The following is a 15,487-nucleotide window of genomic DNA, read 5'->3' on the forward strand; positions in this document are numbered from 1 at the left end:
TAAGGGAGAGTTGAGGTTTGGAAGGACCATCTGATCAAGGTCTAGCCATGGCGCTCCTCATCATTCACGTGGTGAGTTCAAGAAACCTTGATGATAGTTGTGTAATCACACATGTTGAGTTAATCCGAAGAATAATGTTATGCTCAATTAATCCCTGGCAAAATAGGCATCGTGGTCCTTGAACTTTGCACCATCCCTTAACTTTCAAATTGACCAATTTAGTTCGTCAACTCTTGTTTTTAGATCAAACTCGTCCTTATGCCAATGTGGTGCTCTATATTTTCGTGAGATAAATGCAAAAAGTCCCTTTTACCCTTAGCTCTTGTAGGTCAAATATGTATGTGCTCATACTCCCTTACTACATACACACAACAATATATTTTTTTAACTAACACAAAATATGATTTCTAAAAAATGTATCTACTCATACTCTTTAAGCCATGCATGTGCTCGTACGAATTTGATATGCAAACTGTATGTAATCAAACAAGTATGTGCTCATATTATTTTGGTATATATACATACGCATGCTTTGAAATTGACATGTGCTCACATACTTGTGGTACGGTATATATGCTCTACATATGTATTCATACTCTCCCGATGAACACATATATGCTCATATTTATTTTGGATCATAATGTTAATGTACTCCTAATGGTGGAAATTGAAGAGGGAAAGAAGTAGCCAAGGGTATAAAAGACTTTTCCCATTAGTTTGATGCTAATATGGAGCTCCATATCAGCACAAGGGACGAGTTTGATAAAAACAAAAATTGAGGGTCTAGATTGGCTAACATGGAAGTTGAGAGACGAACTTGACCCTTGTGCAAAGTTCAGGGACCAAAATACCTATTTTGCCTTGATCCCTAATATATCTAAAATTTCTTGTATTTTTCTATTTTTGGAATTATTTGTTGGTGAATTTTGTTGTTTTCTTTGTCTGTGGTTTCAAGTGAATTTCTTGGGGGTACTAATTCATTTTGTTTAATTGAAGCGATTAATTAGTTTTAATTTCATTGATTTGAGTAGCTTCTGTTTTGAGTAGTCCCGCATTTTGCCTCCACGAATGCTTTGATAAGATTATCTAGTTGACGTGTGTAGCCTTAACCCTAAGAAGAAAGGTGTATTTTAGGTTATTTTTGAGACATAGGTCTTTTATCTTTAGAGTATATTTTAGCACCTATATATCTTAGGTCACCATAGCTTCAATAGTATTTCGCACACATACATTGAATAAAATTGATCGAATATTATACATCTACAATCATGAACAAAGGCAAAATAATGCCTTATGAAGACTACCCTTCTCGGAAACACTTTAGGTGTTATCGGTCCGCTAGCTAGGTGTTATCGTGTTGCCAAACACGTTAGCACCTAAATCGGTGTATGAAAATTTTCAACTAAATTATAGACGGATACAGGATAAAATCATCTATGTATATGTAAAATTTTAGGTCGAATAAAAAATTATGAAAGAAAACAAAAGAGAGAAATCAACACTTGAGAGAGGATAAAAGCTGTCCTTTTCTGATCTTAAATTCGTGATTATTCATGTGATGAATTTTGTTCCTCTTTGCATAAGTTTTTGGTAAAGCTCAAATTATATGCGTACATAGATGACCAAATCATCAATCCATTAATAGTTTGATTAGAATTTTTTTTGTGCACCTGCTTAGAACACATAAGCCAGCTTGTAACACCATAGGTGCTCCCTTCTGCAGTGTTCAGTTGACCACACCAGGTATAGCACGGCCACCGGCGGCAAGCGACGGGATCACGCGCCCGTGGGCGCGGTGACGTACTTAACCGCCTCGTCGGCGTTGGCGGGCGCCAGTGGCAGGTCCTTGAAATCGAGGGTCTCGTCGTTGTAGATATCCCACCACTTCTTGACAAGCATCTTGATGTCCTCCTAGTCCATGTTCGCCCCCTTGCCCGTGTACCTCCACGGCTTCGATCCCCCGGCGCAGTAGTGCACGGCCTTCACCTTCTCCAGCTGCACGTTCTCGGGATGCCTCCAGAGCATGGCCACCAAAAAGTTGTACACGTTTGGGATCGTCTTGTACTGCTCCCTGAAGAACACGTTCAGGAAGTCCTTGGAAATTTCAAGAGACCAAAGAGCACTGAGCATACGCATGTAATTGGCAGAGCTTAATCGATGAGCGCCTTGCTTCGACGACCCCTCACCTGCGAAGGGGGTGGGTGGAGTGACGCGGAGTGTGTCGAGCAGGGCCTTGGCGGTGGCCATGCTGGTCTCGTGCACGAACATGCCAGCGTTCATGTAGAGCGACGGCGGAGGGCCGAGCTCGGCGGTCGGCCACGGCACCTTGTCCGGGCGCTGCTGGCAGTAGCCGGCCTTGTACTGCGGGGTGTGGCTCCACTTCTTCTCGCAGAAGCAGTCCCATCACCGCGTACAAGTGGCCCTTCTCAAGCTCGAATAGCTCGTCGGTGTTCTCGAACACCTGGATGTCCGCGTCCAGGTACACAATCCTCTCATATTCCACGAACTGAACGAATGAAAAAAATCAAGAACTCCATTACAGTATTACGCATTCCAACCATGCATGAATGGCGCAATTCTTGATTGGTTCTGTTGACGTTTTTCGAGGCCAATATACGAACGCACACGATCGTGCGTGCGTGGAGGGGCTCACTGCAGCATCTCGACGCGGGCCAGTCTGATCGGTTACAGGGACCGGTCTAACCGGTTGTCAGGTAAGCCGACGGTAGACCTTCGAATACTCGTCCGGGAAGGATCCCGTCAGGGCATGCGCACGCAGGGTTGCTCTAGGATCGGCAGGCCATCTAAAGCGTCTTCAAACATCGTCGAGACGAAGGAAGAACAGTAAGTAGTAGATTGGAAAAGTTATAGCAAAAGAATAAAGAAAAAAATACAAAATAGTAGATTGGTTTTTGTCAATTGGGTTGGATGTCCTCAACCGGCCGAATCCCTTTATATTTATAGGGAGGGAAGGTCTTCCCCACACAAAAGGCAAAATCCTAATACAACTCGTGCTAACATAAGTCCTACTCGGATTACACAGAGGCAGACCGGTCAGACCGGCCTGGGCAACCGGTCTGCCCGGGTGCTGATCTTGTGAAGATCGTATCTCCCTCATCTGAACTTCAAATCAGTCGTTCTATATATGAATGTTAATCTACTCGACGAGATCTAGGCAATAGTGGAGTCCAATCTTCATTTGGATCACTTTGATCCAACCGGTCTGCCAGGAACGTCACGTACGCTCTGGTCGCCGGCTCCACGGCCGCGGCGGCCAGCTCGGGAGCCATGTCGTTGCAGAGGTTTCGGTTCTCGGGCTACGCGCGAGCTCTCGGATCCGAGCTGTCTCGTGGTTGATTTGTGCTTGCTCTTGGGGTTTCCGCGGTGGGTTAGCGAGTGTTTAAATAGATACTAGTCGGAGAGCGAAATGGTCCCCGGCAGCGTTGGTCACATGGAATTCCAGAGGAAGCACGCGAGAAGTGTGAGATTTGTTTAGGGCGTTCTTTCCTCCACTCTCTGGTGTGGTGGGGCCGGCAGTCTTGTTTATTTATGGTTACTAGCTGATTTGGTGATTGATTAGCAATTAATTATCCATTCCAATGATCCTGCTTTGATTTGTTTTGTTTAGCAAGGGATCCTGCTCCATGCCAACACTTTAGTAGGTGCTAACCGAATCAAACATAATGCGCGGTATGGTAAGGCAAAGATTGAAGGCAATTAAAGTGTGCAAAGATGGCTCCCAAAGGATTAACCCTCTTTGTTCATTTAATTCAACAAGTATATTTAAATGCCACACCATCCTCACTCGGAGCATGCACATATAGCACCAGATAATAATAGCTTTGTAAGTTTTGTTCTAAGTCAATATTTTACTTTTGATCAAATCCTTAAAAATATAGTAATATCTACAATGTCAGCTAAATACGCTATCATAATATCTTTTATGCTGAATTTAATAATACTAGTTTTGTAAGATTAAATGGGCCGGTGGCCTATTAATTTAATTAAATCCCAAAGCCCATGCATATGTGTGGTAGTTACATTTGGAATAAAACCATATTGGAAGTTGAGAGTTTCCTAACTTGTACCAAGTTATAAGGTGGAGCCATGCTGCGCCTATTGAGAAGTTGAGGAAGAGATAGTAGAATACCACACACGTGTGCACGCTCGCTCGCCTCATCGAGCCGCGATGCGACGCGACCAGCTAGCTTTGGACGGGTTTTGTAGTTTTTAATCTTGGTTTGATGACCAGTAACTGACGTTGGTTGATTGCTGGCTGTTCTGACACTGATGAATGTTACCACTGTATGGCTGTTCTGACACTGATGAATGTTACCACTGTCGGTTTTGATAGCTGCCAAATTACTGCAATTAACCTGGACGCTCAAGAGAGGTGCTTCTTCTCTATCTTCCTCGCGCAACACACTAGCCAACGAGCTCTCCCTACTGCTGCACTGCTTTTGCTATTCCCGTTCCGGTGCTCTATGTGCATAGACCACGCCGGAAGAGCAAGCCTCCGAAGCTACGCCCCACTGTCGGTTTTGATGGCTGCCAAATTACTGCAATTAACCTGGACACTCAAGAGAGGCGCTTCTTCTCTATCTTCCTCACGCAACACACTAGCCAACGAGCTCTCTCTATGCTGCACTGCTTTTGCTATTCCTGTTCCGGTGCTCTATGTGCATAGAACACGCCGGAAGAGCAGGCCTCCAAAGCTACGCCCTTACCCGAGACTCCGCACCTGAGGAGTAGAAGGGTGATCAAGTTTTTGTGGAGCGCATCTGCGCGACTGCTCGCTGCGAATCACTACTTCCTGGAGACGCAACTGCACGGCGATCATCTGCACAGCATTGACTTTGATCGACTACATCGAATAGGCTCGGAATGTTAAGTAATAGCGCATCTTGCCAGCACTGCCCCGCTAGTTCATTATTTGTTTTATGTAGTATCCATAGCATGTTTTATGTTTATCGCTATACACAAAGGATCATGCTCATGTCTTTGCTGTCATATATGTCATGTCTTATTTAATTTTTCGAATTAAAATTAACCAAAAATATCTCTAATTCCAATAAGTTTGATGTCGTATATGTATTTTTCTAAAAATTTAGTTAAGATAGGAAAGTTTGACTTACAATAAAATTAAAACATATTATATTTTAGAATATATCCAACGCACTTCCAACAATGGCAGGGATCTCAAGCACGAGCTCTCAGCGGGTACAGAGTCAAGTCGCAGTCCTCCTTGGTGACAACGCCAAGTACGAGCACCTGAAGCCTAGGAAGGAGGCGCCACGTGGTAGGGTGATGGTGTCGACAAATTTCCTGGCTTTGCACATGTGAAACTATCAACAACCAGAATATTTGTTTTGTTCTGGAACATTTTGTTTTGTTCTCAGTATAATCTCTTTTTTTAGAACTTTTTCCCACAGCCGGAACGTTTTCATTTATTCTAGAACAATTCCTTTGATTTCTTTTTGCTTCGGAACAATTTTGTTTACTACCTCCATTTTTTATAATTTATGATGTTGGTTAGTTTATTTTTTAAATATTAGAGGATGGAGAGGATGGAGGAAGTACTTCTTGTGTTTTTCTGGAATGGTTTTTCATATTGCTATTGATGAGCTAACTAATAGATCCGCTTACGGTAACGCTACGTAACATGTGTTTAGAATCAAAAAAATTGGACACTTCGATATATATTACAATAGTTAAATATCGATGTTGCAACTATTGTTTCTGCATATTTCACAGTGAATGTTGCTTGAAACACAGTGTTCGTAACGGGAATTTTCTATCTCAGAGTCGAACGATGCAGTCATTTTTATACGTTATTTTTGATGTTGCAAATAGTGACCGCTAATATTACACCATATAATTTTTAATGTTCGTCGGAGCGGTCCGATGAAAAATTTCACATCAAAGTTCGAGCGCTGTGCTAGCGCCGATCCGCTTATCCTCGTTTTTATGAGCTCTGCTGCGAAAAAAAAAAGTAGGTCACCTACATACACCTACCACAGAAAGGGAACGGGCCGACTGTGAAAAGGAAGGAACCAGCCCATGATAGGTGCCAGCACAAAAGCCGGCCCATTATAAGCTGCCCACACTGAAACAGTAAAACAATGTTCATCGGTTTGCACAAATCTTGCTTGCTTGATAAGATTCCAATTTCCAACCCAGTGCTTGATAGCACTCAAAATTTCACTGTTTCCTTGCAAAGCATATGGCGTATGGCCGGAATCTGACACGCCGAAGCAGGCAGGAGAGGGCTGCAAGTGCAAGTGCTTGTGTTTCTGACCTGGCCTGGCCCAAACCAACCATCTCCGCTCCTAGCCTCCTATCCTAAACCCCACCGGATAACACGGGCAGCAGCGCCATCCCGATTCCCGTTACCTCCTCACCCGAACACACCGGACAAGCGGGCACCCAAGGAGCGAGCGAGAGAGGATGGCCTCCCTGGCGCAGCACGTCGCGGGCCTCCCGTGCCCGCCACTCTCCGGCGCGTCGCGCTCGCGCCGCCGCCCCGCGGCGCCGAGGCAGCCGCCGTCGGCGCTGGTGTGCGGGACGTACGCGCTGACCAAGGAGGAGCGGGAGCGGGAGCGGATGCGCCAGCAGTTCGACGAGGCCTCCGAGCGGTGCCGCACCGCGCCCATGGAGGGCGTCGCCTTCTCCCCCGAGGACCTCGATACTGCCGTGGAGTCCACCGACATCGACACCGAGATCGGCTCCCTTGTAATCCCTCGCCCCATCCCCTTCTCTGTTGTCCCTGCCTGCTCATTGGTGTGAAGAAGTAGATAGTAGCAACTGGTGCGGATAAAAAGCTGTTCGTTCTTTGAACTCGTCTATAGCGGTATGAAAAATTAAGTCACAAGAGCCTTGCCTGGAGTTGAATTGGATAGCTCTAGCGTGAGGGTATGCCGTGCTGCCACATTTTAGTTTCGAGTCTCCCAGAATGTGACCTGGTGCGAAAATGGAGTGAATGTTAGTCTGTCGCTTGTCTTCAGAGTTCAATTTTCAACTTACTTGGACAGTGCTACATTTCTCACTTCTCCTGTAATGAATTATAGTTTTTGGGCTGTGGTGTCACTTTTTCCCCCCTAGCGGTAACTGATTGGAGCATACTGGAATAACATAGTACTAATCAGCAATCGCTCTTTCTGTTGTTAGTCAATTTGTTTAGAAAAGAAATTAGTTAGTATCGTTCTTTTACCCAAGAACAAACAGAAACTTGTAGAATCAATTGGAATTGATTGTTGAGCACAACTTGGATTAACTTCCAAGCTTCTATTCCCTAAGCTGGCTTGGATTATAGCTGTTAGTGGGTGAAGTGAGGTCCTGGACCCAGACCTTGCAATCTATTTGTCCTGTTTGAATGTGACAGCAGAGAGGAATGGATGTATTGGTAACTAGTAGCTTCTTGCTTCATTCTATTGTCAAACTGACTTATCTCTTATACAAGATAGACCCTAACAATCTCTTACAGAACCTGTACTCCTTAAACTAATCGTAATTTTAACTACAAATTAATGCTTAAGTAAATAACCTAGCATAATGTCTTATAGAATTATCTCTAAGCTTGGTCAGCTTCCGGAGGAAACTTGGTGGCTGCTGCACCCGTAGCATGAGTGGCTAGAGTCCCTGCTATAATGCTGGACCTGCTGAATGTTGATTTCAGTAACTGAGATTGTGGTTTTCCCTATACTTTGTTTCAAATTAGATGTATATACACTGATTTTTTTATGCCTGTGTTATGCCGTAATAAAGCCAGTGTTTCAAAAATGGATATCAACCCATCATGTGTTACAAAGGTAAATGCTGAATCTAATCTTAACTTGGCTATCACCGGATTTGCATTAGTCCCTGAATTTTCCTATGTGGACTTGTGGTTCTGTAGTATTGTCACATTTTAACATAAGATCTTATTTAGCTTTGCTATTTTCATGATCTTAGTATCTAAAATCTTTTATATGCTTGTGGTATTTCAGATTAAAGGAACAGTATTCATGACTACCTCGAATGGTGCATATATTGACATCCAATCAAAGTCTACTGCTTTCTTGCCTTTAGATGAGGCATGCCTTCTTGATATTGATAATGTTGAAGATGCGGGCATTCGCCCTGGTTTAGTTGAAGAATTCATGATAATTGATGAGAATCCTAGCGACGAAACTTTGATTCTGAGTTTGCAAGCAATTCAACAAGAACTTGCATGGGAAAGGTGCCGGCAACTTCAGGCTGAAGATGTTGTCACCACGGGTAGAGTGAGTAAACGTTATATTGAAGCAGGCTTTTTTCTCTTCACCTTCTTCTTTTTCTTTTTTACTATTTTTCTTTGCTGCTCCTTTAAATGACTTGCTGTTGTTGGGAGCCAGGTTATTTTTTTAATCATGACCTCCTATTTGCCCTTGTTTATGTTGAACATGAACCGATCAGATTTTGTCCCTTTGAATGCCTACTTTAAGAGCACCAGCTATTGTTCCTTAGAAAAAAAAAATTAGAGTGCAGTTATTTATCTTGCGGTGCATATTCACTCTGAAAATTACTGCATTGACTTTTCCAATGTTTTTCCTGTTAATTTCCCCTATCAATTGCTAGATATAGTTCATGTGACAATTTACCATTACCTCGTGCTTTCTATGTGTAGTACTTTATGCAGGTTATTGTAGTTTGTGCGAGTTTGTTTCCCCCTGTGTTGTCTATTTCCTATAGTGTTGATATAACTATATGGATGATCTCCCTTGAGGCAACCTTGATGCCATTTGTTAGCTTTGCTGGGTTACCTTAGTTTCTTCAGTGTTATTCATTTGTGTTTCTTGTCAATCATGCTTGCAGGTGATAGGCGGAAACAAAGGAGGTGTAGTAGCTCTTGTGGAAGGGCTTAAGGGATTTGTTCCATTTTCCCAAGTGTCATCGGTTGGTTCTCGACCTTTTTACAGAAGTTCCTTAAATTATATGTTTTATTGCCTAGCATGAACTGTGTTTCGTGTACTTATTGTAGTTTTACATTTGATACTTTGCTTTGGCTGAACTTTACAATTCGTTGTTTAATAAAGTTTTGTTTGATCTTGATAAGAAAACAACTGCGGAAGAGCTGCTTGGCAAAGAACTGCCTCTGAAGTTTGTAGAGGTTGATGAGGAACAAGGCAGGCTTGTCCTCAGCAATCGCAAGGCAATGGCTGACAGTCAGGCCCAGCTTGGTATTGGTTCAGTTGTCATGGGAACTGTTGAGAGCCTAAAACCTTATGGTGCTTTCATTGATATCGGCGGAATCAATGGCCTTCTCCATGTCAGCCAAATTAGTCATGACCGTGTTGCGGATATCTCAACAGTTCTGCAACCAGGAGACACCCTTAAGGTACATATGTCATGGTACATGGGAATTATTTTGTACCCATACTTCATAGAGCTAAGATCATCGCGGCGTGTGGATTTCAGGTGATGATACTGAGCCATGACCGTGAAAGAGGCCGTGTCAGCCTTTCTACAAAGAAGCTTGAGCCAACACCTGGCGACATGATCCGCAATCCCAAGCTTGTTTTCGAAAAGGTAAGTGTAAAAATAAATAATGTTTGCACATTTGCTGGGTATGCTTTAGCTAACAAACTGACATACGGTTTCTTTGGCTCAAATCAGGCCGATGAGATGGCTCAGATATTCAGGCAGAGAATAGCTCAAGCAGAGGCAATGGCTCGTGCTGACATGTTGAGATTCCAGCCAGAGGTATTGCTAGCACCCCCCTTGTTATAATAATATAACATGTCAAAACGTATTTCATCTAACTTCAACTGTAAGAGTAAATCACTACGCGTGTAACTGATCTTATTAAATCGTCGTCCTGCATTGCCTCTTCAGAGTGGTTTGACCCTCAGTTCAGAGGGAATCCTAGGACCATTGTCATCGGACACACCTTCAGAGGATTCGGCAGAAGAATCCACGGATGAATAGAAGCGGTACAGAATGCATCAGATTTGGAAGATGTGATGGCTCATGGCTGTTTATCATACACATTTTTCTTCGAGCGAAGGCATGACAAAAGGCCTGTTCTGTTCAGATCGTTTCCCTCCTTTCAGTTGTGCTTGTCCCCATGTGTAGGAAATTTGGCAATGTAAGAAGGTTCTGTGACGCCGAAAAGAAATGTAATTTACCTCTCTTGTGAAGCTATCCAATTCCTGCAGGACCCCAAAAGTATAGTTTGGCCGTGAGCTTATATTTGTATACTCCATCCGTATTCAGCAGGGAACACGCAAAGTGTTACGAATTAGGCACCACGTTTTACTCAAAACCAAGGCAAAAGATGTGTCAACTGCAAATCAGCGTACGGAAGCCAATGTTCCAAGCCAAGTTTGCTGGTGCACTGTGGTGGAGCGCATGGTTATGGAACACTTGGCAAGTGGTTAAACTTGTTTGAATTGCCTACAACCCCTTCAATACAGTGTCACAACAGATGTTCATAGAAATGTTCATGCTGCCTCAACGAAACAGTACCGAAAAAGAAACGAGGGGCAAAGCTACTTTTTGCAACTTCGCAGGTTGACACTGGATAAACTTCTCTTTATTTTTTTTTATCAAGTCAGTTGCGCCTGGAGCAGCTGCTGTTCCTCATGGCCACTCGAAAGACAGAGGAGAAACGGTTTTAAAAACAGTTTGCTTGTACAACACAACTGTGCTCCCCGCCTTGCCCTTTTGTTCAAACATATCAAGCTGCCAAACCTTACTAGTTTCACTGATAGCGCCCTCCACTATTTTTACATACCAAACATATATCAAATGTCCCTTTATCTCCCCCCTCTGAGCACATGTCAACTCTGAATAATTTCCTCCAAAAAGGCTTTCACATTGTGAGAAATTTGGATTATATTCATTGAATTACCGGGGGGAGGTCAATTAACTTCGCTGATCCTCCTCAATCACGCGCATGTAGGCGTCCGCTGAAAGACCTGACGAACGGCTACCAAACTAACAAGGCAGGAGAGTCAGCAGCTAGTGTCCGTCCCTTTCCCAGTGCTTGACACATTTTTCTGAACCCTTGTACCCACCGCAAATGAAAATCCAGTTCTTCCCCGGTCAGGAGGACTCCAAAGTGCATTCTCCCCGGTATGGTATCTTCAGGTGGACCTACTGTTCATGCACGTCGACCGGTGGCTCGCCCGCCGGTGCGCTCGCCGATCCGTCTCCCCGCCGGCCCGCCGTGAGTGCGGATTGGAAATTGGAATTCGATGTCGCAGGCCGGCCGCGGATAAGCCTCCCGTCGTCCGCAACTTGTAGCTGGCACGACGAAACAAAAGCGTGTCTCTACGTTGAGCCCTGCAACGCAATGTAGCTGTCGATGGATCGATGAGCTGAGGTGAAGCTGCGACCGTCCATCCACCAGCTGAGACTGAGATCTTCATGTACGTAACGGCTCGGGAGTCAGCACGACAGAACGTACGTAGCTAGACGCGTTGCTTGGCGCGCTTGGCTTCTTCTCTCTTCACGGGTCACTGTGCTGTCAGCTACTAGTAGCAGCTACGTGGTGTTTGACCGTGAACAGGGAGGTATCTAGCCTGTCCCTGCCTACTACTGGCTGGATGGCTAATGCTGCTAGCTCACTGCTCGATCGCTCGATCGCTTAATAATTGGCATTTGACAAGTGGAGCGTGTACGTTGACCGGCAGCTCAGGAGGATTAGGTAGCATGGCATAACATGACAGTACAATGCACCATGCGAAAGGGCATGTATAAGTTTTGTTTATACAAAATGATGGGATACGGTGGCCTTTGCAAGTACTAACATATCACAGTCTCTGAACACTTATGAACTGCGCGCTCTTTTCCTCTTTCTTGCTCCGTTTCAGCATGCTCGGTAATTGATTAGCAGATCAAGAAGACTCGAAAAGCTAAGGGCGACGACGCCGGGAGTCAGTACCGCTGCCGAATTCCGACGAGGTGAAACCGGTGCGGCCAGACACGTGGTAATACGTGTTGAGAAACTGATCGATCTCGAGAGGCCGATCGATCGAGTTGAACAACACGTACACGAAGTCCGCGCGCTGCGAGATAGAATAAACGGGTTCTTTTTGGACCCTTTATTTCGTGATCGACCGCGCCTTTTGAACTCAAAATGTCAAACAGCATACGGGGCAGGGGAGGGCGGGCGGCAGCGGCGGACCCGTCGCCGTCGATGGCTTTCTGCCTCCACTGACCGGTACAGATACAGCCGGATCGTAGCTAGATGGATATCCGGATGATAGGCGACGCGCGCGTACGCCGCACGCGCCCACAACCAGCGCCCAGCGAGCCGCCACATCTCGGCCGGAGACGAGCACCAGGACGTACCCGGCCCGGCGCGCTACTTGTGGCGGTAGACGTGACACGCGAACCAACATGGACGCGAGCGTCCGTACGTACATAACGTACACAAGCCACGCACCTTAGGTACAGGTAACAAGTTGGTGGCGACCCACGATGGAGTTCGATCACGGCGAAGAAGTGGTGTGTGGAGACCGATCGGTCGATTGAGCTCTCGTTCCGCACATGGAGATCGATCGAGCACGTACGCAGCAGAGATGAGGAAGAAGAAGAAGAAGCGTGGCTGGCAAGTAGCAGCAGCTTCGATAGATGGAACGTGCCGTACTGCCGTGCCGCCTTGCTTTCTAACCATCTAGCTTACTCCCGCTGACCGGATGACGCGTCGTGCACTACCGGGGCGCTGCGCGTGCACGGGTGATCAAGAGGCGCGCAACTGGATCGATCGGCAGGGTGATCCGTCAGATCACACCGTACACGTCCGTGCGCGGGTCGGCGTACGACGGCTAGCTGATCGCAACGCGGCCACGCGCCCGGCCTCGAGCGCTCGCCCCCGCGTACGCGAGAGCACGACCGCGCGTCCGCTCTGCAAGTTCCGGCAGAAAGTTCAGTTCGGCGTGGTCCTGGGAAATCCCAGCCGAGATCCGCCGAGTAAGCCGCCGGCAGACGACGTACGGGGCTACTAGCTAGCTAGCTATAGTGCAGTAGTGCACTATAGTGCCCGCGCACACGCGCAGACGGCGCGAGCGCTAGTGCATGGCGCACGAGAGCGACACGAGCAGGCGAGCGAGCGCAGGAGTATCGATCGGACACGGTTCCGCTGCGTGCTCCAGGCCGTGTGCCTCTGCACTTTGCTGCTGGCCGCTCCACTATGCATGCGGCCGTCCAGAGATTAAACGGCTTCTAGCCTCAGCCATAGGCGAACAGTGGCGGCAGTAACAGCTAGCATAACACTACTAGCTAGCTAGGACGAACGCTAAGCAACAAGAGCTAGCTTGTTGTGGAGTGCCAGTAATGGTGGTGATAGCTCCGGCCGGGCCGTAGTGACACACTGACACTAGCTAGTGGTGGTGGTGCATCAAGATATCGGGGTGGGTCTTTTGTGTGTTGCGCCCCGGAAAAGCGGCTGGGGGTTGACGCCTACGTGCACTGCCCCCGGCCGTGCCCCGCCCGGGGCGGGCCGCGGGCGCAGCCGGCCGGCCCAGGACGTCGCGGTCGCCCTCCGCTTTCTTGCAGGTAGAGCCTGGTCGAGAGGCCAGGCGCGCGGCGACAGCGGCAAGCACACGACGGCGACGCACACGCACGTCTTATCCCCAGTGCAGTGCAGTGCAAAGCCCCGGGCGGGCAACCTAGCAGCTGCTGCTGCGTGCTGCCTACATGCCGGGGCCGGCCGGGCATCGCCGGCTATGTGGCCAATGTGCTCTGTACCCATCACCCGCTCAACTTTCCCGCGACGTTAATATATTCCTCAGGCCACTGCTTTTGGTACGTGGCTCGACCGATCAATCGGTGCCCTGGCTTTACAGTAGGTAGATAGATAGGTCCCCTGTTCCATCTCTCTGCTGCGTGCTGCATGCTTGGCTTCTCGATCGATCGGCCGGCGGCTTTGCATCAATAGCATCCTAGCTTGTCCGATACTGAACCCTAATTAGCTGCTGCTAGTGACCAGGGCTTGATCCGTTGTGTCATGAGTGACGGCAACCGGATTTCGCGTAAGCGGATAAGGCACAGCGCGCGGCAGGGGGAGGGGGGCTAGCTAGCTGCTCAAGTGAGACACCGGCTGCTAGCTAGTGTTCAGCTGCCCAGTTTTATCCTGTTTACTCTGCCACCGCTGCACTGATGATCAAGATATTTTGTATACATGCATTCATGTAGTAGTATAGTATGGCACTTTGGGAGATATTTGTACGCGTGCTGCGGCACTTTTACAGATATTTGTACATGTTGCGCGACAAAAGCGAGCGTATCAAACTGTTGACGGAGCTCTCGGGACGCCTAATTAGTGATCTTAACTGTTTGATAGCTATGCTCAGAATCGCATTTGCATGCTCGGAGTTTGATCAAGGAACACTAGCAGCTAGCCCTCTCGGAAGAAGCATTTGTAGTGATGTGTGATTGGAGGATGATGATTGATGGTCGTGTTCCTCGATCTCTCGTCGTGCATGCAGTTGGGCACCTCAGAAGGTTGAGGTTATCGCACTTTAGGGTGTGTGATGATATTTCTGATATGAAGCATCGAACCCATCCTAGCTCATTGCTACGCATAATTGACGCAACATGCATGATGCATCAAGGTAGATGCTAATATTAATTTTTCTTCTTCCTGCATGTTTGTTCAGCCCACACTTTGCGTGGCCATTTGCGTAGTGGAACTTGCAACTCTATCTCCAATAATCCTTATGCAACTGTACAAGAGCTTAACCCCATCCGGACTCAAAAGTTTCAGCTTCCGATGTATAACTTCACCGTACCATACCATGTGTATATATGCTTCTGACAGAGGAGCTTTTACTTTAATTTTTATATAAAAAAGAAGGATAGAAAAAATCACTTAAGCCCCCTGGAAAATTAGAACCTTACGTCAGGAGGGAAGGGTTTTTTTTTTTGCGAATGAAAGGAGAGAAGATTTGACCCTGCAGGCTACGTTTGCAAACTTTTCTGAATGCTTCCAAGGAATGAAAGGGGAATATAATGGCGTCAGTGTTTGCTTAGATAGATAGGAGTAGGTCGAAGAAATTTAATCCTCCCATCCCTTCTCTCATCCTGAGATAATGTATCTAAATAACTGCTGCTATTACCATTGAACATTGGCCGGGTGATTCTTAATCGCCAGTCAGTTATCGTAGCTTGTTGTATGCACTGTCGAGTTTGACCAGAGTGATGCCAGCAGTTGGGCCTGGCATATACGCAGCATGCTATACGGCCTCCAGTCAAAGCTTGATCACCTCACCCAAGCGAAGCGAGCTGAGTTAATAGCATTCCCTCTAACCCACTAATCAACGAAGCTGCGACTAATAATATCGCTTGCTAGTGTTTTACTGGCTAGCTAGTCTTTGTAACTTGACACTTCTAGAAATTTTTACCTTCTTCGGTATACTTTGATCGGCCTGAAGAGGACTAGTCAGCCTGATGCCCTGACGTTGTACCAACTAGGTTTTGTCTCAACTTAGAAAACAAAGGGAATGTTCATGCGAGTCAAATC

At 46.5% G+C, this 15,487-nt stretch overlaps 1 protein-coding gene and 1 pseudogene across 1 annotated transcript; one reads left to right on the forward strand and one right to left on the reverse strand.

The window, feature by feature from the left end:
* Window positions 1–1,776: 1,776 nt before the first annotated feature.
* On the reverse strand, window positions 1,777–3,290 carry LOC101768282 (annotated as a pseudogene).
* A 3,076-nt stretch (window positions 3,291–6,366) lies between these two features.
* Window positions 6,367–10,217, forward strand: LOC101770152 (30S ribosomal protein S1, chloroplastic). The gene is made up of 7 exons (XM_004984523.4): window positions 6,367–6,732; window positions 7,986–8,261; window positions 8,833–8,913; window positions 9,074–9,355; window positions 9,436–9,546; window positions 9,634–9,720; window positions 9,853–10,217. Exons 1-7 carry the CDS (start codon window positions 6,448–6,450, stop codon window positions 9,943–9,945), a joined length of 1,215 nt encoding a protein of 404 aa, XP_004984580.1. The 5' UTR covers window positions 6,367–6,447; the 3' UTR covers window positions 9,946–10,217.
* The last annotated feature ends 5,270 nt before the right edge of the window (window positions 10,218–15,487 follow it).

This window comes from Setaria italica, chromosome IX, assembly GCF_000263155.2.
Source record: "Setaria italica strain Yugu1 chromosome IX, Setaria_italica_v2.0, whole genome shotgun sequence".
Classification (NCBI taxonomy): Eukaryota; Viridiplantae; Streptophyta; class Magnoliopsida; order Poales; family Poaceae; genus Setaria; species Setaria italica.

Excerpts from the sequence above, each read along its gene's own strand:
- LOC101770152 (XM_004984523.4), top strand. The coding sequence starts at position 6,448 with ATGGCCTCCCTGGCGCAGCACGTCGCGGGCCTCCCGTGCCCGCCACTC. Across the intron at positions 6,733-7,985 it reads ACACCGAGATCGGCTCCCTT|ATTAAAGGAACAGTATTCAT; the intron begins GTAATCCCTCGC and ends GTGGTATTTCAG. Across the intron at positions 9,721-9,852 it reads TGTTGAGATTCCAGCCAGAG|AGTGGTTTGACCCTCAGTTC; the intron begins GTATTGCTAGCA and ends TTGCCTCTTCAG.